The sequence below is a fragment of the Trichoderma harzianum genome, assembly GCF_003025095.1.
Source record: "Trichoderma harzianum CBS 226.95 unplaced genomic scaffold M431scaffold_6, whole genome shotgun sequence".
Classification (NCBI taxonomy): Eukaryota; Fungi; Ascomycota; class Sordariomycetes; order Hypocreales; family Hypocreaceae; genus Trichoderma; species Trichoderma harzianum.
The window spans coordinates 2165740-2187398 of NW_020209254.1; the positions used below are offsets into that span (position 1 = coordinate 2165740).

Consider the following 21659-nt stretch of genomic DNA (forward strand, 5'->3'; position numbering starts at 1 on the left):
GCCCCGGGTAGCAACGAGGTGCCGAGGCTGGGCGGAGAATGGTGCGATGTGCTGAGATTTGCGCAGAGCAAAAGGCGGTCCAAAAGCGACAGCCGTTGAATATCGGGCCTGGATGACGATGATCCACCCTGTTGTGTGCAGCACTGTGAGAAGGCAAGCTGAACCGGAACCCGAGGCGCAATTGGAATTGGATTTCAAAGCATTTGTTTTTCCAAAGCCGGCCTATTTGCGCTGCAGCTGTCCATATGCGACCTGCATGTCACTGGCAAGCCGACGATTTGAGCTCGGCAATAGTCCGCTTCGCAAGCGATGTTGTTGGCGCATGCTCATCTGCATCGCCGCCAATGAACGAGGCAGATTACGTGCCAACCGGAAGTCGCCTGAAGGGGAAATACATGGCGGGGACGTCACTTGTCACGGAGGAATGAAATGACGAGCTATTGCAACGCTGCTTACTCGGTACTCAAACAAGTATTGAGATGAGGTGGTTTGGAATGAACGGATGGATGCAATAGGATCCGTGACGTTTGGGGAGATTAGAATGAGTCTGACGCTATACTGGCTGTATATCCGTGGTTGTACGGATCTGCGCCACCTCCGCCCGTACGAGGACAGATCAGGCAGATGAACTGACTGGGTACCTTGACGATAACTTGCATGGCCTGTGTGGCATGTAGCCGTGCCTAGATGGTGCCCTTTTTGGTGCCTTTGATGTAGCATTCGGCCATGGAAGCTTGACTTGTTTTTGTCACTCAGGTATGCCCTCATCCAATCTCCCCAATCTCCCTAATCTCCAGAAAGGTGACAAAATAAGCAGTGCATTGTTCCATCCCTGTGATCTTCCTGCGCTAAGGGAAAAGGTGGCGCTGAGCGGGTAATTTTGATACCCCATGCTAGCTTTGGAGAGAAGGCTGAGAGAAGCGCTCACAGAGGACAAAATAAGCTGCGCATCTAGGCCCTGTGATTTCCCTGCGCTAACAGAGAATGAAACCGACTGGGTATTTGTGTCCCCCCATAGCAATCTGCATGAGGCGACAAAAGAGTTTGATGCTATTATTGCAGGTTCTCCTTACCTTACGCTACTAGGTACGCAAATCCCCCAGGCTAATACCACGGATGTCTGTTCCGTAGCGCATCGGCCAGCGGGAGAAAAGCCGGACGTTCATTTATCTTTTTGATCCTTGCATGGAATGGAATCCTGCTTCTATACAGAAAAAGAAGCAAGAAGTCACATCTCCTGTGCATACGGTGTTTGTTCGGCATTTTGACTCATCTCCTTTTTTTCCCTTCTCTCTTTTGACGTGGAACGAATCCTTCCGCCAGCCAAGAGAGAGCCCTAGACACAAGGTTAAGCCGAGAAAGGTGCTTCCATACCATTTGTAGCGAGCAAAGTTCTGGGTTCATGTTTTCATCTTGCTGCGCTTGTATTGGCGAAAACAGAGCAGAATCCTCCCTCCCCTCTCTCTTCTCTTTCGCACCCCCTCCCCCCTTGCATTTTGCAAAATCCGTAACCACCCCCCTCCTTTCAAAATCCGGCGCTTGTCCGTATTGAAGATGTGCCCAGCATGGGGGGGATCCTTTGTCTTGTCCAGTGTGCATTTGTGTGTAACGATTGCGGAAGTAGTTCGCACTGGGTAATACGAAGATAGGAAGGTGGATGTACAGACACTCCCCCCTTCTTCTTTTTTGGTGTCTGGGGAGGGGTACAGTACAGGCGTGTGGGAGTTTGTTTGTATCTTCTTTTTTTGCATTTTCAATGGTGAGGGTGCAGGGTTTATTAGTATCATTGTTTTTCTGTTTATTATTCTCGATATTTGTAATTTATTTTTCTATTTTTTGCTTGCATTTATGGCGTGTATTTATTTCTCTTTATTTCATTGAACAGCCTGCCATGCTGTGGTTGTGGGTTGGGAGGGGTGTGCGGACAGGGACCTCTTGTACTGTACCCTCTCACTGTAGGTGGACTGCTAATAGCCGACAACCGCCAGGCGCTGGAGGTTACTAGGGGTTTGATGGCAACGCTATGTATCAGCACCCTTTGAAGCTGAGAGAGATGAAAGCATACCGCAGAAGGATTCATTGCTATTAATGCATGAATGAGAATAATTAATTGGCAAAGCTGTCTCTTTATGCTAACTGATTGCACATATTGTTATGGTGTAAGTGGTTAATGCTGTAGGCGCATAGTAGAGGCATCTCGTCTGTGCAACACAAGACGTTATCCTATCAACGTTGAACGTCAGTATTATTTGAGCTTTAAGCACAACAAATTACACACAATGCTTAACTTTACTCTTTCCCCTCTTCAATACCAATATGTAAGGTACTTTCGTATTTTTCCAAGTCTGTAACACGAGAAATGGCTTGAATGATTAAGTCTCCGCGTATGTCCCCGTCGAGTCTAAGTCTGCTACCATCACGGCTACGAGCAGCAATCCCCCAAAAACTCTTTCCCTTTTTTTGCCACTTTAGGAAATGAGCAAACGCAGAAATGCATGTGGCTGTCTCCCTGAGGGGGGTCAACAAACGGACAATTGCCGTCCAGTTGGTCATCTGACAGTCCCCCATTCCTTCTCGGCACCCTGCTTGCTTTGCTTCCCAGGATTCCCTCCTCCTCAGATATACGAGGCAACTACCTAGGTACTATCCGGTACACAAGAGGGCTGTGTGCATTATCTTGCTTTTGCCGGGGGTAAATGAAGAAAGATCTTGGGGGCACTCGTGGGCTAATCAGATATTCCCCGACGAGAAAGTTACACCGTAGGGGAAATACATCGCGAGATTTGTTGGGGGGGCTGTTGCGTTTATGTGCCGAGTCGGCTTTTTTTTTTCTCTTCCCTTGTGTTACCCTGGCCCTTTGCAAAGGTGCTTCTATTTCCAAACTCGTACGATGTAGCATGCTTGTTTGACAAATAATGATGATCCTCGACACACACACCCCTTTCTTGACTTGGATAATCATCGCGGATCGCCAGGCTTGCTTTTGAAGGAAGCCGCCACAACGCGATATGCAGGTGAGGCGCTGAGTTGACCAACGCGGTGCCTAGATTAGTCTCGTTGCCTCCCCCCTTTCAGCACTACAGAATGAACTTTCCGCTAGTATTTCCACAAGGCTGAGTGGGTAGACTCGAGATGTAATGTTACAATACATGTACGAGTAGCGTTTATGCTGGTCAAACTACGCTGAGGAGGCTTTTCACCTATAGTACGCCTTGAACTTGACAAGATAAAACGGTGTAGACCTATCCGGCACCGTCTTCCCGCCAAACTAGAAGAGAAACGAACCGTTGAGATCCATTCTCGGGCGCACAATCCTGAAATGGGGCCGAGAATCAAGCAAGATCCGTCCTTTGCTAGTCGCCCATTGTCTTTTTTTACACACTCCCCCTACCAGACTTTACTGTAAATGAAGAAGAAGCGATCTAGCACCCACGAGGAGAGCCTTACAAGCTTCAGAGTTGCTCCGAGACCTCCGCTTTTGCCTTTTCAAAGCCCAAGTAATGGCGCTTTCTAGCGGGAGAATCGGTTTGCACGCTAGGGGGGGGGTTGGGGGTTGGGGGATGGGGGATGGGGGAACTTGGTCCGGCCCGGACTAAGAAAGGAGAAAACATACTGTAGCCACTTTCATGGAGGAGAAAACAATCAGGCGGCTTGGAGGGGGGGAAGTCTCTGGTGAACGAGTAGTACGAGTAACTGGCGAAGGCTGAAGGGTGAGCTTATAAGAAAAGAGTTCCTTTCTAGTTTAGTGTTGACAACCTTGTGGCGGCTTCGTTTCGATGAGGCCACGTGGGAATGGGAAAAACGATCAGGGCGGGCGGACGTTTGAGGCGTGGCTTTTTGCGTTAACAAAAGAGAGAACAATTGATACCCTTATTTTCCAGCATCGTCAGCAAGGCTCCATTGATGAGAGAGACATTCATCCATGAGAAGAAAGACGAAGCTGAGAGCTTTCGAGGCTCTCTATTCAACGGCCCCTCCCCCCCTTTGGGGTTTGGAACGGTAGAGGCGTGAGACATTTAGCGGCCACATCTTGCTTCTCCCTTCGGACGAGCTCGACTGTGGTTTTCATTTCCAGGCATCTCCACTGTGAGTGTCGGGGCAAATAACGTCGAACTCGCTCACGAGCTACACCAATGTAAAATCAATAACATGGATTCCAAGTCCTCGAGAATCCCGACTCCCCCGTATCCATTCCCACTTGGAAAACAACAACCCATGACGGCTTCCGTCCCCGGAAGAAGATTAGAAGGACAATTGACGATCTCGGATGTCTCAACAACTCGTACAAAGGCTCGCCAACTCTTGCGATTCGAAAAAGGGCCCTGTGTTTCACTACGAACAGCGCTAGGTCGATACCGGCCCTAAACGCCAGGCTTATTGTCCATCACCCGTCACTTCGCTGCATTGCGGATCCGATTTTAGCCCAATTGCTTTTTTCAATGGTTTGCAATTCGCTTCGAACGGAGCGAACGAGGGCTTGTTATTAGTGGCTTTATTATTATGGATTATTTTTTTCGTGGCTGCAGTAGTATAGTTTGCATGTTGCTCCGTTCCGTTTTACGCTTCGGGGGGCCGGTTCGGTGTAACTGGACGGGGGCAGAAATTAGATTCAAAGTGTGTCGTTGATCAGTTGCAAGGTACAGCAGTGCCGTCCATGACTCGACGACAATGGACCCTTATGCCGTTGCCGTTGCCGCTATCAAAAGATACTTCGGGGAGAGGACCATCCGTGGCGGAGAAAAAGGGGGTGAGATTCAGTACAGTAGTACGAGTACCCCCAAGATTAACCTGACCGTTGATGTACATGGACATGGACATGGACATGCTTCGGAGTGAGAAAGAACGGAAAAGCCTCTAACTAAGCCCTTTCTCTTCCCCACAAGATGATCACCAAACCCCCATAAAACAAGGGGAGCTGTCAAAAAAGCCAACAACGTGCTTCAACGTCTGTCACCGGCCAAGCTTGATTGCACGGCGTAAGAGTCTAGGCGCTTGACAGAAACGGTGTTGGAAGCCGGAGTACGATGCTCAGATGCAACGTCCGAATCTGGAAAGCTTTGCTGCTTGCATGATCCATCACCGTTCAGTTCTAGTCGATCCGAAAGGTTGCGGCTTGTCCGATATTCTCTCTCTGTCTCTGTCTCTCTGCGCGCAGCATCTACTGCACCTTTAGCACACAGGGCTGCATGACAATAACAACACAATACAAGTTGTCTGCGCAAATCCACTCTGCGGGTCATGTATCCCCTTCAGCCATACGGGATTGAAGCCATCTGTAAATGCTGTACAGAGTCTAGCCCTTCGCCTGGCAAGCAAAAGAGTAAAAGAGCCGAGTCGAGTCGAGGGTGTGCGTTGGCAGGCGACGCGGCAGCCCGGGATCTGGGCGTGGGCGCCACGAGCGTCTGGTGCGAATCACACAATCTCTCGTTTCTTTTCTTTTCTCGTCTTTTTTTATTTAACCCCCAAGTCGTTCTCCACCACCCTTTCGAGAAGGCTACATGGCCTATCAGCCATGTGATCTGGAGACGCCCGAATGTCGTTCGTCTCGCCAGATCCACACCCTGAACAAGAGACATCGGCGATTGCCAAAGAGGGAGAATTTTGTATGAACCACAATGGATGGACGGGTGTGTGTGTGTCGCAATTCATCGAGGTAGGGGAGGGGGCTTGCTCCGGACACACACAAGGCCAAGGACAACGTATGGAGTATCGGTAGTAGTACCACCCCTGGATGATCATGGAAGAGAAAAAAAATAAATGAAAAAAATCAACCAAAGACGACGATATCCGTAGGCGAGCGGAACGTGTCCGTTGGCGGGTTCATACTCGATCGGTCGACGTACAGATACAGATCCATCCCTCTTCGGCAGGGCCAGGCAGGCATCCGATCCCTTGTTGCGAATTGAAGCTTGTCGCGGAAGACGAAAAACTGGCGCCTCTTTCTGCGGGCAAGGGGTCTAGCCTTGCCATGCCATGCCATCATTTCACCGTCCTAGCCTGAGTCGGGGATAGATGGCGATGCTTTGGACTTGGACGAGTACCTATTCGTGCGTGGATGATCAGCCTTTCCGACCCCCCTCCCCCTTGCTGGCGCCCCATTGTGAGATGAGACTTGATCCCCTGACGGCTTTTCAACTAGCCAAGGGAACACAAGAGGATCCAAAGTACTCACAGTACGGATCTCAAACGTCGTGGACTGTGAGCGCTAATCTCGACTCCGGGGGTTCGAGAGGGACCTTGTTCAGATTGGGCTCTTCGCGCCGGCCACGGGCACAAGACAGCGCCAGCCAGCAAGCCAGAAAAGCAACAGCGATGGCGCGAACAATTTGACCGGCTGTCCTAGTGTGAGATGCTAGCACCAAAGATAATCTCCTAGTCCAGAGCCGTGCCACGGAAGAATGCGTGGAAGCCTTTTGGATTTGCTGCGAGCTAGGGCTAACGGGGAGAGGCATCCGGCGGGATAGTGGTTATTAGACCTGTACGATACTGTACCAAGCCAGGTTGCTCAATGTGATGTGCGAAACAAGTCCGTTTTGCGGAGTGCCAAGATGGCTTACTGCTGTATTTTGCGAAGAAGGGACATGGAGTGATGCGGTGATGCGAGAAACGGCTTACAGTAGTCGATACAGGAATGGATCAGAAACGCGCAAGTATCCACCAGCTGGCTCAACCAACACCTTTTACTGCAGGACTCTCTTCCTCTGTCTCTCTCGCTTTTCCTCGCTTCTTGTTGGAAAGGGCCCCTAAAGGCAAACTGAAAGGCGGAGTCGGCAGCGCCTGGAGATGGATCTCGGATGGGCAGTGTTGCGCATCGCCAGGCCCGTTATCGCGACCCGATTCACATAGATTCCACCAATCCATCCAAATAGAAAGCGAACCTGAATCAGCAGAATATCAGCCTTCCAGAAGCTGATGCTGACAGATTTAGCCCTATTCCATACATTGACATGCCGTAGCATCTACCGTACCTGGCCATTCCATTTGACCACCCATCCCCATGCAGGCACAAATGGCAGCCGGAGTGAGCCTCGCTCTTCGGACGAACCACCAAACGCCCCCCTCGGCAGCGCCCCAAATCCCAGAAGCCTCGTGGGCAATAAACCGACCGAAGTCCGCGTGGATATTTTGCCTTGGCCCTTGAAAGTCTCCATTGTACGAGCAGCACTCATTAACCCGGACAAAATACATGGGCTTTTTTTCTTTGTTCTATTTCCTAGCGCAGTGGGGATGGGAGGCCGGGGAGATGGCGGATTTGCAGTTCGTGACCAGGGGGTGGGAGATGCGGAAACGAAAAGCCTCACAGGGTCCGGGCTCGAATTAGCGCCGAGGAGAAAGGAAAAAAATTGGTGTTTTTTTGCCATGATTCTCTCAGCTGTGGGGGGACACGGAACGTACGTATCGCTACTCTTGTTGCTGGCCATGCATGTCCTGCTTGATACGCTCTACTTGGAGCAAGGCCGTGTGGGCTGGGCTTAGCTTGAGAGGAATGGGCTCGCTAGCAAGGTGATTCAAGGGAGTACAGCACATACAACTCTCGTAAGGATTCATCTGCTGTGCTGCGCTGATCTGAGCTGTGCTATAGACACACCTGTGGCATCATGGATGGGCAAGTCTCGATGCTAGAAGCAGAGCTCTGATCCCTGCTTGCTCGTCTGCTCTCGCAAGCTCGAGTAAGATTTTGGCCAGATCCCACGCAGTTTCTGGGCAAATTTGCCTGCCAATGTACTCGTACATGTCGTCTACGGATATCTACGTGCTGATACGAAATACGTTGTTGCTCTCGGACATCCAATGGAGATACACCGCGTGTTATTCGACTTTGTTGCAACCAACACTCGCAATCATGAGACGATACAACATCCAATGGGACATTTGTTCAGCGCGGCTATCGTCGTGAGGCCACTGGCGAGACCTTTCACAGCTCCTCCATGCCGCAGACGCTGTGTGTGCTGGCGCAGAAATAGACGCCCGTGGATGGCTGGGCTTAGCGCTCGTGTTACACACTCTTGAGATGATCCTCCAGGTTCCAGTTTCACACTCCCCGTTTTGCGAGCAGGGCTCTGATCCCTGCCTGTAGGCGTGCGATTTGGCCCTGTTGGTCATGCTTCATCAATCCTTTGCAGGCATCGAGGTTCCATATCTATCTGGAGAAAGTTGCCCAGCGGAAATGCCGAATACAGCATTTACACCAAGAACCGGGTACAGGCACCACGGCCTGGGGATAGTACTGTAGATCCGCAGCTGTTGGATCAATGCCGTCCAATCCGCCTCGCTGTAATCGAACGGAGTTCACTACCTGATAGTCATTGTACTCCGTAGGAATATAATACGGAAACAGAAACCGGCTTGCGAATATGCGTAGCGATAGACGCGCTGGGGGGGCGTGGACAATACCACCTCAGTTATCATGGAGCGAGCTGTAGCGATCCTCTATCTCTCGCTAGATGACTCAATGCTATATTGCCTCGAATCTCGCCAAAGGATCGTCTACGTCTAGTTAATGTAGTATCCCCGTCGGCTGATATATCATTTCGGGGAGATAACACCGGGAAGACATGCCGATGATTGTTCTTGAAGCTCGCATGAGATTGTTGACATCAAGACAGAAACGAAGCATCTACAGCGGAGATTTGGTAAGCAGCCTTACTGTGCTGTCCGAGTACGGATGAGATGCACTAGCCACACTTTCGCACTAGCCACGATTTGTCTCGTCCAACTTCCAAACAGCCCGATTCGCTGTGGCGCTGCGCAAAGATGACAGACAGCACATGGCGATCAAAGCCAGTCGACGACGGCGTTTGACGACGACTGCCAGAGAGCAAAATCCGCGAGTCCGTGCGAGCCGTCTAGTCTAGGGGCTCCTCCGCCGTGAGCAGCTCCATGCTGCCGCCTCTCTCCATCGCCTCTCTCCCCCAATGAGTCGCCTGGCACGTGCCAGCCTTCTCCGAACGGTTCTGCGGCCGCCTCACCAGCTCCCGAAACGCGGACACGGCCCGACATGATGCTGCCGATGGTCGCATTGCTATGGCTGGGCTGCTCGCTGCTGTGGCCGGTCGGCGCCATGCGCTCGGACTATCTGGCCCAGCTGCGGCAGGACACGGTGGACATGTTCTATCACGGGTATAGCAGCTATATGGAGCATGCCTTTCCCGAGGACGAGGTGGGTTATTTGTCATCAGACGTCGTGTACATATAGTAGAAAGGTAGCTGACCAGTATGCTTTTGTAAATGTATCTAGCTACGTCCAATATCGTGTGCTCCTCTGACGCGAGATCGAGATAATCCCGGGCGAATCAGCTTGAACGACGCTCTTGGCAACTACTCCTTGACTCTGATAGACAGCCTATCCACGCTTGCGATTCTGGCTGGTGGTCCGCAGGATGGCTCATACACTGGACCACAGGCTCTGAGCGACTTTCAAGATGGTGTGGCCGAGTTTGTGCGCCACTACGGAGATGGCAGAGGAGGACCTTCAGGTGCTGGGATACGTGCTAGAGGCTTCGACCTAGACAGCAAAGTGCAGGTGTTTGAGACTGTCATCCGTGGCGTAGGTGGGCTTTTGAGCGCACACTTGTTTGCCATCGGAGAGCTACCCATTACTGGGTACAACCCGAAGCCAGAGGGAATCGCAGGCGATGACCCCTTGGAGCTGCCTCCTATCTCGTGGCCGAACGGATTAAAGTACGACGGCCAGCTGCTAAGACTTGCCCTCGATCTTTCCGAACGACTGCTTCCTGCTTTTTATACCCCAACCGGTATCCCATATCCTCGGGTCAATCTCCGCAGCGGCATCCCCTTTTACGTCAACTCTCCTCTCAACCAAAACCTGGCGGAGGCAATGGAGGAGCAAAGCGGCCGTCCAGAGATTACCGAGACCTGTAGTGCTGGGGCTGGGAGCCTGGTACTTGAATTTACCGTCTTGAGTAGACTCACGGGGGACCCTAGGTTCGAACAAGCTGCCAAACGAGCCTTCTGGGAAGTCTGGCATCGCAGGAGCGAAATCGGCCTGATCGGTAACGGCATCGACGCCGAACGAGGGCTGTGGATTGGTCCTCATGCGGGCATTGGCGCAGGCATGGATAGCTTCTTTGAATATGCGCTCAAGAGTCACATCCTTCTCTCTGGCCTTGGCATGCCCAATGCTTCCACGTCTCGCAAACATAGTACGACCAGCTGGCTGGATCCAAACTCCCTTCACCCCCCTCTGCCGGCTGAGATGCACACGTCAGATGCCTTCCTCCAAGCATGGCATCAAGCTCACGCGTCGGTCAAGCGGTACTTGTACACCGACAGGAGCCATTTTCCCTATTATTCAAACAATCATCGTGCAACGGGTCAGCCATACGCTATGTGGATCGATAGTCTGGGTGCTTTCTATCCGGGGCTTCTAGCTTTGGCTGGTGAAGTCGAGGAGGCTATTGAAGCCAACCTTGTCTACACGGCCCTGTGGACGCGATATTCTGCATTACCTGAGCGCTGGTCAGTTCGCGAGGGTAATGTTGAGGCAGGCATCGGCTGGTGGCCCGGAAGACCCGAGTTTATCGAGTCCACATACCACATTTACCGTGCTACTAGAGATCCTTGGTACCTTCATGTCGGCGAGATGGTTCTCCGCGACATCATGCGTCGGTGCTACGCTGAATGCGGCTGGGCTGGGCTTCAGGATGTTCAGACGGGCGAGAAGCAAGACCGCATGGAGAGCTTCTTTTTGGGAGAAACGGCAAAGTACATGTACTTGCTATTTGATCCAGATCACCCGTTAAACAACATGGATGCCGCCTATGTCTTTACCACAGAAGGCCATCCGCTTATTATACCAAAAAGCAAGCGAGGGAGTCCTAACCGAGAAAATGCTCGCAAAGCGAAGAAGAGCAAAGACGTCGCAGTCTACACCTATTATGATGAAACTTTTACAAACTCTTGCCCTGCGCCAGCAGCACCTCTGGAGCACCATCTGATGAGTTCAGCCACCGCAGCCAGGCCAGACTTATTTGCCGTCTCTCGGTTCACAGATTTATATAGGACGCCCAACGTGCATGGCCCTCTCGAGTTGGTTGAGATGCGTGACAAGAAGAAAGGGCGAGTGGTCGGATACAGGGCCACTTCGAACCACACCATCTTTCCGTGGACTCTTCCACCGAGCATGTTGCCCGAGAACGGAACATGCGTTGCTCCTCCCGAGCGTATCATATCGCTGATAGAGTTTCCGGCCAACGATCTTACCAGCGGTATAGCATCGCGGTTCGGCACGCACCTTTCGTGGCAGACGCATTTAGGACCGACGGTCAACATGCTGGAAGGATTGAGACTCCAGCTCGAGCAAGTGTTGGACCAGACCTCAGGAGATTACAAGTGGAGGATCACGCACATTGGCAATACTCAGCTGGGCCGCTATGAAACCGTCTTCTTTCACGCCGAACACATTAAGCATCTCAAGGACGAGGTGTTTTCCTGCAGGAGAAGGAAAGACGCGGTGGAGATTGAGCTCCTCGTGGACAACCCAGAAATTAGCAACAGCACGCTTGACTCGTTCGAAGAACTACTCGACGAAGAGATGGATGACATGATGGACAACGACACGATCAACGCCGAAAACCTGGCCTCAAACTCGTTGTTTCAATCTCTGCTCCGCGCCGTGTCCTCCGTCTTTGAACCCGTCTACACAGCCATCCCGGCGTCAGACGCCAGCGAGGCCACCGCTAAGATATACAGCTACGACGCATACACATCGACTGGCCCCGGCGCGTATCCCATGCCGTCCATCCCGGACACTCCCATCACCGGCAACCCGTTTTACAATGCAAAATACCCGGCGTTCAACTTCCCCTGGTCGACCGTCTATCTCGCAGATCAGGCTTGTGACGGACCGCTCCCTGCTGCCGCACCGCGTGAGCATCAGGTTATCGTCATGCGCCGCGGAGGCTGCTCTTTCAGCCGCAAGCTGGACAACATTCCCAGCTTCTCGCCCCACGAGAAGTCGTTGCAGCTAGTCATCATCCTCGACGAGCCGCCTACGGACGCGGATAACGCCGATGAAGACGACGACGGCGTAGTCCGCGATAGGGGAGACCTCCCTCGGCCGCTGCTCGACAGGGAGCAGACCACGCCAAAGGGGATGAAGCGCCTACACGGCATCCCCATGGTCCTCATGAGGGCCGACCAGGGCGATTACGAGCGCTTTGGCAGGGCTATGGGCGTGGGCATGAGGAGAAAGTATCGGGTCGAGAGCCAGGGGCTCGTTGTGGAGAATGCCGCCGTCTTGTAGGGTGGCATTTAGGATATACAATACATGACTTGTTTATATATATATAAGGAACAATTAGTTACATATCACACGCATATAGTATCAGCATTTTTGCATAGATGGGTACGAGCGTTGCAGAGAATGGACTCGAAGAGGAGGAGTTTGCGGAGTTTGTTATCTGGAAAATAGGGTAACCTTGAACAAATTAGATAGAATATGTTAACGACATGATGAAGAAAGATACTTGACCATGTTCGTGACCTTGACCATACCTAAATCAAGAGTAAAAATCTCTGAAGAACTGTGGTGTAGGTGTAGTGAAGAGTTAAACTACTGTATCTACTATTAATGAGAATAAAGAACTTCTCAATAATATAAATGTTCATCCAAACCCGTTCTAATCTTTATCTTTTTGATGTCGTGAAATCAAGCATCAACGTACTAGCACCAGTCAAGAAGCGTCACAGGTAAATGCAACTACCGACATCATTATGCGTACCGGCTCGGAGCCATGTGGGAGCACCTCATTACACGTAAAATAAAAAGCAAAGAGATGAGTTTCATTGCACAAAGTCCCTAGCCGTGATTATTAAATATGCCCACCTTGATCCCAACAATTTTCCATCCCAACGTCTTTTTTTTCTTCTCTCCGTAAACCCACTCTCGTCCTCGTCATCGTCGAAGATTCGTTTCCTTTGGTTTCCCCTCCGTAAAATCCTTGGCAAGCGCAAGGTGGTCTATGTCATATGTATATATAAAACGTATAAGTAGGAATGAGGACAGAGCACGTCATCCAGTCGCCATTCCCGATGAGAGAAGAAACGCTTTCCATAGTCTATTGGTTTTTTGTTTGTAATTTGCAAAAGAAACCCCCATATTGGAAAAAAAGAAAAAAATATAAGAAAAACGGTAAGGAGATATATAAGATGATGTTTAGGAAAAAAAGTTTCAATAAGATCCAAGCAAACAACTTTTGATGTATATAAAAAGCGTGCCGATGATGAGGACTACAGGAGTCAGAATCACAGCCCCCCCAGCATGAGAAGAATCGTCCGTCGTTGCGCCTCGAGTCGATGTGGGGAAAAGCGCATCGAGAAGATGAGAATGTTTCGTCCGAGGAGAATGCTTCTAGTCGACGAGGGCTAGTGGTGTTGAGAAAATTGCTTTCCAATCATGTCGTCTGATGTGGGATGAGTGGCGCCGCTTATGGAGAGAATAGGACATGAGGGCTTTTTCTCGAGAAGGATTTATGGGTTCTCAATGAGGATAGTAGTAGGAGCGCTGAGCTTCTCGCGGCCGTTGAGGCCAGGAATCTCGAGAATGAAAAGGTAACCAATGACCTGACCCTTGAGCTGGTGAACAAGATCCGCTGCCGCTGCCGCCGAGCCACCTGTGTGCGAGTTAGCATCTTGATATCTGCGGGAGATGTGCCGAGGGAGGTAAAGGATTGGCGATGGGCGCACAATGCGTGCCAATGGGTTCATGAGATGTGGAATCGTGCAATGTGATCATGGATAGGATAGGATCGCAGGTGGAATCATAAATGCAACTTACCCGTCGCAATGATATCGTCAACAATCAACACCTTCTGCCCCTCCTTGATGGCGTCCTGCTGCATCTGGAACAGGTCCTTGCCGTACTCCTTGATATACTCGGCAGTGACGCAAGGGCCGGGCAGCTTGCCCTGCTTTCTCACAGCGGCAAAGGGAACACCGAGGCGCAGAGCCAGACCAGGGCCGAAGAGGAAGCCACGGGCGTCGAGGCCGACAATGACATCGGGCTTGCTGTCGCCAAAGGACTGGGAGATTTGCAGCTCGAGGGCCGACAGCAGGGTGGCATGGGCATCCGGGTTGGCGAAGAGGGGCATGATGTCGACGAAGTCAATCCCCGGGATGGGGAAGTCGGGGAACTCGCGCAGCGTCTTGCGCAGGCTTATCTGTGCACTGGCGAGTTGGGCGGCGGCGGAGGAGGCGGCGGAGGGCTGTCGTCCCGAGGCATCTTGGCTGTTGGAGGAGGAGGTGGTGATGTCCTGAGGCTCAGTGGAGGCGGACATGGTGAGGAGAAGGGAAAAAAAGAAGAAGAGAGGAGAAAGAAAGAAGAAGAGGAAAAGAGGAGGTGAGAGAGAGTCAGAGGAGGTTAGGCAGACAGGATGCAGACAGCAATAGGAGCAGACTTCTGGGGTGGTGTGAATTTTTTTGTTTTGGGGTGGCAGGATAAGCCGAGATAGCACGAAACGGGAATTGATTTTTTTTTTCTTTCTTTTTTTTTCGTCTACAGTAAGTACAGTATGGCGGGCAGCGCCGTGAACAGCGCGCGCAAAAAAGGAGGGGTGGTGTGTACTTTTTTTTTTTTTTTTTTGCCCTTTCCTTTCCTCTTTCTGGTGCTTGTGTCTCTCCTTCCTCCAGCATTTTTTGGTGGGGAAAACAAGTACAGTCCATGCAAAAAATACACAAAAATTCATTCACAGCTGGCAAGAGCAAAGCCCAGCGCAGATGGAGGGGGTGCACACAGCAACAGCACAGCAGCAGAGGGGAAGGTACGATACGATACGATGCAGTGGTTACTGCAGCTTGTGTATCAGAAACATCGAGCTACGGCTGCACCTGCTCCGTACCTTAGTCCAGATTACCCCGTCGGTACCTGCTCCATGCAAGCAAAAGCAATTGCCCATCAAGTCTCGGGCCGGTAGCCAAGCGCTGGGAGATGCCTGTCGCCTCCGAGAAAATATGGAGTACCGAGTACATTCGCTCAAAGCTCGGAGGAGCAACGTGGCCGTCACAAGCAAATGGAAATTGCCAAACAAGTTTCTCCCATGCTACTATAGGTTCTCGGTACGAGTAGGTTTGATGCTACTGTATCCGTACTCGTACCACGACCAGCTACAGCTACACCTATCCAGGTACCCGTTGGGCATGAGACGGTACCTGCTCTGGGCCGTTGTGGTGCACAAGTACATCCCCAACGCCGCAAGCTACCTACAAGCAAACCAACAGCCAATTTTCCCCAACTACTGCAAATGGACCGCCGGGCCGCCGCTCAGCTTCCAAGTCCCGTCAACTGTCGGTGTGTTTGCTTCGCTTTGCTGGGCTGGGCTGGAGCTTCAGTTTCATGTCCCTTTTGGCTCGCTGCTACTGCTAGCACTGACTGGCTCAGCCGCCCGGATAAAATCACTCAGGTTCCATCTGGGAACCAAGCATCGGGACTACTGTACGCACTCCTCCCCAAGCTGGCAAAGGCTGCGTGCGCGATAATCATCCTAGCACCTGGTAGCAATACTGTAGCAAGCAGTTCAGTCCATCGACCTGCTATACCGGGCATTGCCATGGATTGCCAGGTACCTGTGGTGCTGTGCTGTGCTGTGCTATGCTGTACTCGGTACCGTCGCGACAAAGATGAGGCTGGTCAGTCACTGCCGAGCCGGGCCGTTTTTTGTTGCAGCCCGATATGATGCTGGCGAGGATGAGCATCAATGCCCGGGACCTCCGTAAGATTAAGGTGGTAAGCCATGTTATGCTAATGCTATGCCATGCCATGCCATGCCATGCTTTGCTGTGACACTAGAGCAAGTTCCATATCTATGAGTATGCTACTGTACGAGCACAGCAGATGTGCTGGATGATGATAGTACTGCAATCCCGAGGCACGGAAAAGTCCAGTCCCATCTTTATCTTGCAGTATCTACCTATCTATCTCTCTACACCTACAGTATCTATCTGTATTATGGACCAGACAGACCATCAGGTCCTAGATCCGTCCAAGCACACGGCCGCTATTCCGATCCATCGCCCTCGCAGGCAAGCAAAGCAGCAAATGGCGGGCCAAGACGCCGCCCAGGCGTGAGATTCATTGGCCGCAGAGGCACCGCGCGAATGATATGCATGTACTCTGTATTACACCTTGCCTTGGAGCCCCATCGGCCGCTGCGTTAGCATGTAGCGAAAGACTGCTTTTCCTTTTGATCGATGGCTAGTAGAAAGAGTCTCTGCGTTTACCGTTTTCCACCTCGCTTCGCCCCTTGTTCCGCCCTGTTTCGCCCTGTGTCAACTTGCTTGTCTTGTCGCCGTATTATTATAAGTGATGATTGCTGGAGCAAGTGGGTGTGTTATGTAAGTATCTACTACTTGTGAATGAGCCCGAGCACAAAGCGACATGTCATGGTCTGGGTGGCTCCGTCCTCGGTTCATTCGTCACTCTTCTCTCATCCATCTCTTTCTTGGTGCATTGTATTCACCGTCTCATCAGCCGTGTGTCGGTCTGGAACTGGGCATTAGAGCTCTGTGCTGGCTGCAGCTCGCAAACACACACGCACATACTCACACACACACCTTTTCCTTCGCCGTCGCCGCGTCCAATATCAAGATAAGGCTGGCACATGTTGCGCAAAGCTTACCCACCTCCACAAACGCATCCGTGTCACCATCTTCCCGTCTCCCCGATGTGGCTTGTTCTCACAGGTTCGTGCTCCGTAGAAACATGGACAACAGCGACTGGCTATTGGCAACAAAGTTAGAACTTAAAGGCCCAGCGTCCGTCCTCCTTGTTCCCGTCCTCCGTTTTCCCACCCCTCCTTTTGTGGCACGTTCCTGTCGTAACCGTCGTACGCCTATTACACAATCGATGGCGTGAGGACCCCATGCCGTGCCTATTAGTGCTCCGGCCTTTTTTGTTCTTGGGTGCGACCGTGCCATGCTGGCCTTTTTGCTTTCTTTCTGGCGGCTATATGCTGTACTTGCATTCCTACTCGTATACTGAGAGAGAATGAATTATTATTACAGCATCAATGGTATAGTAGGTGCATGTCTCTGGGGAATCAGATCAAGCCGGAGCCTATGAGTCAACGCCCAGCTGCATTCGAAATGCAACCAGCCACGCCAAGGCCATGCTATTCTCCCTATACCAGACGCCCATTCGTCCATTCTCCATCCATCCCTCCATCCATCCAATTGATACTTTGCTCCTTGTGCTTTATACTTGCCAAGGTCCGCGTACCTCTCAAGTTCAACACAAAATCACAACTTCAGCACAGCCCACACAAGCGGTCCTGTTATAAATACCCATTCATACCTAGCTGCCTGTTCTCAGCATTGTGGAATCATCTCTCTGCAGCCTAAAAGCAAACCGTCTCATCTTACATTACATGGCCGTGTTTTACTCCATTCTTCCCCAACCCCAACACCCCGCCAGCGTTCTATCAGCGCCACAGCGCATTAGCCTCATCACCTCATTGCTCACTGGTCTGCAAACATCGCGCAAGGCGGTGAATTTTTCATCTCGGGAATTGACATTATATAATAGCATGTAGGCTAAGTAAGATTCATACATCAAGTGCCGAGGAAATCCATTTCCTTCCCCTTTCGTCTATGTAGGTTACAACATATTGATCGTAAAGACCAACTCGGAGCTCTTCATCAATATTCCTTATCGATAAGACATTATGTAATCAATCCTGCCGGGAAGGGAAATTTTGCTCCTCTCCCAAACCTCAAATCCCATCTCCAAAGCTGTGACGACATACAAAGCCCGAACAGCAATATCAAACCACCTCATTATCCACCTCCAAGCACCAAGGAACGAACCCTCACCCCATATTCTACCTCTCCTTTTTCAAAACAAAACACGAAAATAAAAAACAACCATGTCTTTCCTCGGAATCGGTCGTCCCCAGCCCACCTCAGAGCAAAAGATTGCTGCCGTCGAGGGCGAGATGCGCATGATGGCTGATACCTACAACCGGTAAAACTCTCTCTCTTCTTTTTTTCTCATGCGAATTGGAGAAAGAGCATTTACTAAATGTATCAAAAACGCAGCCTGCAAAAGACTTGCCAGAAAAAGTGCGTCCCCACCGACTACCGCGAGGGCGAGCTCAACAAGGGCGAGTCCGTCTGCCTCGACCGCTGCACCGCAAAGTTCCTCGACACGTCCATGAAGATTAGCGAAATCATGCAGCAGCAGGGCCAGGCCATGGGCGCGGGAGGACCTCAGGGCGGACTGTTCTAAAAAAGGGACAGTCCCCCAGTGTAAAGCTATAGAATACTCAAAAAAGGAAAACACAAGAAAGAGGGAGATCAATTGATATCGAACAATGTCTTCTTCCTGGCCGTGAAACATGGATGTCATGGGAATTTTTGTACGATTATATGGGGAGTTAGTTGCCTGAGTTTTAAAGGGGGGCATTGATGATATGATGGGATCATGGATATACATATGTCATGTCAAAGATGTATAAAGCTATCAAAGACTATACTGAGTGCTGTCCAGGGGGGCAGCTTCGTCATCGTGACGAGTCAACAAAACATCTCCTCTGCGAAAATGGTATCTATCCTCTTGCAAGAAAGACAATAAAGCGAAAAAGAGACATGGAAATGAGTAAAACGCCAATGTTCCATGTATGCCGTATGAATGTAATGATTTTCCAACTCCAGCCCAATTTTCCAGCAAACGATGATTAAGAATGATATAAGAACCAAGGAGTTCGAAGAAAAAGAAACACAACAACAAAGGAGCGAGAGAATAACACTCCAATACACAATATATATACTTGCATCATGATACAGACCTGGTGATATGGGGCCCGGTCCCCACGCCGGTCAAGGTTCTCACAAACCAATGCAGCCAGCTTTCCGTCTCGAGCTGCTTTCTCAGTTCGTCCGCTCGTCTTTCGACGTCTTCAACCTGTCTCTCAAAGTTTTGGATGCCGTCTTCCACGTCGTTGATTTTCTGCACCAAAGCGTTGATCTCGTAATCGAGGCGTGCCGTAAGAATTTCAATCTCCTTGACGCTCTCCGTCAGGCTTGCACGTTCTTCCGCTAGCATTTCGTCCGAATTGTACTTTACTCGATGATAGATCTCGCTGAGTTGATGGTGCAGATTCTGTATCTCCGCCTTGTCTCTGCTATATTTGTCGTCAAGCAGTTGGACGAACTTGATCTTGTCGTTGACCCAGGGTTCGATGCCATATACAATGTTATCAATGTATTGAGCGAGATGACGAGCGTGCACAGCTCGGGCTTCAGCCTCATCTTCATCATCTGTCTCGTCCATTAAGTCGACGAGTTCATCCCAAGACAAGACAGCCTCTTCAGCATCGCCAAACGACATTCGACGTGCCCACCTATTCTCATCGAGTACTCTCCTTGAGCATAGCTCTGCCACATCACAACTGCGGCGTCTTGATAGTGCCAGCTGCCGTAAATCTGATCTTTCCCTAATACCAGGACAGATGATTTCGATATCGCTCTCATCACCGATTGATGGTACGGCCGAGGCGGTCCGGCGGTGCGAGTACTGGTACATGTCCGGACCGAGATTTTCCAACGACCTATCCGATTCTCTTGGTTTCCTCTCATATTCGAGCAGCCTCGAAGCTTTCAAGTCCGCCGTTGACGAGGGCGAAGACACCGCCACAAGTCCAGGCAAAGCGTCAGGGTCTCCCCTCTTGATAGCAGAGAGATATTCTTCCGGCTTCGTCTTCCAAGTAAAGGCTCGGCTAACCACAGCGGCAGGGCTCGGCGGAATGCTAAGAGTCTGATAGTTGGCAGATCCGTTTCCGTTTTCCAAGACATCCTCCTTAGTTGAGATGGACAGCCGCGTTCCATGGCCTCGTCCCCTAGCACCAACCACATCTTTAAAACGCCCAAAGCCTGATCGAGCATCGCTCATTTTCCCGGCAACGCTCTTGAACACAGTTTTGTGTAGCGCGTCTCTTTCTCCTGGGCCCTCCAGCATGCTCATAGTTGGTCGAAGAGTAGTCCCAACATCTGGAGAAAGCAGCTCATCTTTCCGCTTCATTTCCAACTCATCCTCCACTGGTAAGGAGTGCGTTCGTTTTCCGGGCTGGCTGCTTGCTTCCGTCTTTGGTAGCGGCGGAACTACATCTTGATCTTGGTCATGATGTTCAAGAGGTGTCCGGCGCGGTTTGCCATGCCAAAGCCACTTTGGCCTTTCGCCATATGCCAAGCTGGCAAATTTGACAATGTCCACGGTTTCAATATCGGCAAGACCACCCTTGTCTTTTCCAGACACCATGTCGATAACAATCTCTCCCCTTTTACCTCCAATTTCTGTAACCGTCGACTTGATGGCCTTTTGCACACCCCAGTCTTCTTTGACCGCCGCTTTCGTGGTTGCCGTGTGCAATTTGAAGAGTGTTTGCTGGTCTAATCGCCGTGTCCTTTCGAGCTTCAGGGCCTTTTGAAAGTAGGAAATGCCCCGTTTGGTGCTCTCGAGATCAAAGACGTCCTTTGTTACAGGAGCACCTTGGGAATGCAGCCGGTTCCTCGCGCCCAATAGCATCCCTAACAGAGCTGCAACTGTCGATGGCCCTAAAATCCCATCTGTCGGTTCATAGTTGTAGTGTTCAGCCCCAACCTCGGTCCACCAGTTGCTAATCGCCTTCTCCGTGACATCGCAAAGCAGACCGTCGATGTATGCGTGATCCAACTTGTCGAACATGAACAAGGCCACCTGGCAAAGCTTGATGAGTTCCACCACCGACTGATTGAATGGGATTCGATCACTGGTTCTGTACAGCTGCTGGAATTTGGACTGCGTCGCTTCGGTGGGTTCCGTAAGCGTGAGACCAGATCGCCCTGAACATCCCAGCCGTTTCAAATCTTCATTCACAATAAACAAGTGACGGTGCTTCCGAAGATCTCCATCAGGCACTGCGATGACGGTGAGCGACGAAGGGAAACTGCTGAGGTTCGTGATCATGAGCTCTCCTAGCTCGGTATTCTTTGGTCGCGCATGGTTTTGCTCCGTCTTCTTTAGGTATAATCGGACTTCTTCGGACAATAGGCTCTCGTCTGCCGGCACCGCCAGCACCCCAACCACGATGGAATCCTTGTCGTTACCGGTGTAGGTCGCTATAACCAGAGTCGGTGGTTTCCTGGAGCAGGCCCACTGCTCGACAAGATACAGGTCGTAGCCGCAGAGGACGCTTCGTCGCTGGACCACTTCCACGCACGGGTCGTTTTCGAGATACCTGGGGTCAAAGACAGTCAGCGGCGCTGCAACATGCAACCTGTAATCCTGGACCCTCGTCGAAACTTACTTGAAAGCGATCGGATCTGGGAAAACCAGGTGTCGCTGCGGCACTGCGGAACTGGACGCCATGGGCCTCGAGTCTACCAGTTGTATCTCAGGGAGCGTCGAGATGCCCTCTGACGGAAGAGGTCGAGTGGTTCGGCGATCCAGCTTGGACGTCCCGGAGAAGTCTTCGTCTCGGTAGACCCTCCCGTCCTGGGAGAAGGACGGCATGAAGGACATTGTGGAGTTGGCCAGCCCCTGGAGGCAAGCTAATCAAGGAGCATCTTTGAAGGCAGCAAGATCCAGAACCAAAACCAGGATCTGGGCCGGGCTGGCGATCCTGGAATTATGGCGCCTGCACGTTCGCTGTGGCTTAGTACGTGTATTC

General features: G+C 51.2%; 6 protein-coding genes across 6 annotated transcripts; 4 read left to right on the forward strand and 2 right to left on the reverse strand.

Annotated features, from left to right (window-relative positions):
- The first annotated feature begins 6774 nt into the window (after positions 1-6774).
- M431DRAFT_438859 (hypothetical protein) lies at positions 6775-7513 on the forward strand. Its single transcript, XM_024915178.1, has one exon. The coding sequence runs from the start codon at positions 6913-6915 to the stop codon at positions 7474-7476; it is 564 nt and encodes a 187-aa protein (XP_024774872.1). The 5' UTR covers positions 6775-6912; the 3' UTR covers positions 7477-7513.
- Positions 7514-8769: 1256 nt separating this feature from the next.
- Positions 8770-12511, forward strand: M431DRAFT_143841 (glycoside hydrolase family 47 protein). The gene is made up of 2 exons (XM_024912664.1): positions 8770-9160; positions 9239-12511. The coding sequence occupies exons 1-2, from the start codon at positions 8999-9001 to the stop codon at positions 12263-12265; spliced, it is 3189 nt and encodes a 1062-aa protein (XP_024774873.1). The 5' UTR covers positions 8770-8998; the 3' UTR covers positions 12266-12511.
- A 980-nt stretch (positions 12512-13491) lies between these two features.
- On the reverse strand, positions 13492-14297 carry M431DRAFT_5769 (hypothetical protein; the record flags this gene model as incomplete). The annotated part of the gene is made up of 2 exons (XM_024921509.1): positions 13492-13634; positions 13799-14297. The coding sequence occupies 2 exons, from the start codon at positions 14295-14297 to the stop codon at positions 13492-13494; spliced, it is 642 nt and encodes a 213-aa protein (XP_024774874.1).
- Positions 14298-14947: 650 nt separating this feature from the next.
- On the forward strand, positions 14948-16186 carry M431DRAFT_531202 (hypothetical protein; the record flags this gene model as incomplete). Its single annotated transcript, XM_024920820.1, has 4 exons — positions 14948-15075; positions 15144-15307; positions 15349-15645; positions 15951-16186. 4 exons carry the CDS (start codon positions 14948-14950, stop codon positions 16082-16084), a joined length of 723 nt encoding a protein of 240 aa, XP_024774875.1. The 3' UTR covers positions 16085-16186.
- Positions 16187-17879: 1693 nt separating this feature from the next.
- On the forward strand, positions 17880-18241 carry M431DRAFT_84582 (hypothetical protein; the record flags this gene model as incomplete). The annotated part of the gene is made up of 2 exons (XM_024923447.1): positions 17880-17977; positions 18052-18241. The coding sequence occupies 2 exons, from the start codon at positions 17880-17882 to the stop codon at positions 18239-18241; spliced, it is 288 nt and encodes a 95-aa protein (XP_024774876.1).
- A 546-nt stretch (positions 18242-18787) lies between these two features.
- Positions 18788-21511, reverse strand: M431DRAFT_495416 (hypothetical protein; the record flags this gene model as incomplete). The annotated part of the gene is made up of 2 exons (XM_024917352.1): positions 18788-21227; positions 21297-21511. The coding sequence occupies 2 exons, from the start codon at positions 21509-21511 to the stop codon at positions 18788-18790; spliced, it is 2655 nt and encodes an 884-aa protein (XP_024774877.1).
- Positions 21512-21659: the final 148 nt, after the last annotated feature.

Bases quoted from the DNA above. Each gene is read 5' to 3' on its own strand.
- M431DRAFT_438859 (XM_024915178.1), top strand. From the start codon at position 6,913: ATGCTGACAGATTTAGCCCTATTCCATACATTGACATGCCGTAGCATC.
- M431DRAFT_143841 (XM_024912664.1), top strand. From the start codon at position 8,999: ATGATGCTGCCGATGGTCGCATTGCTATGGCTGGGCTGCTCGCTGCTG. The intron at 9,161-9,238 runs GTGGGTTATTTG...AAATGTATCTAG, and splicing joins ATGCCTTTCCCGAGGACGAG to CTACGTCCAATATCGTGTGC.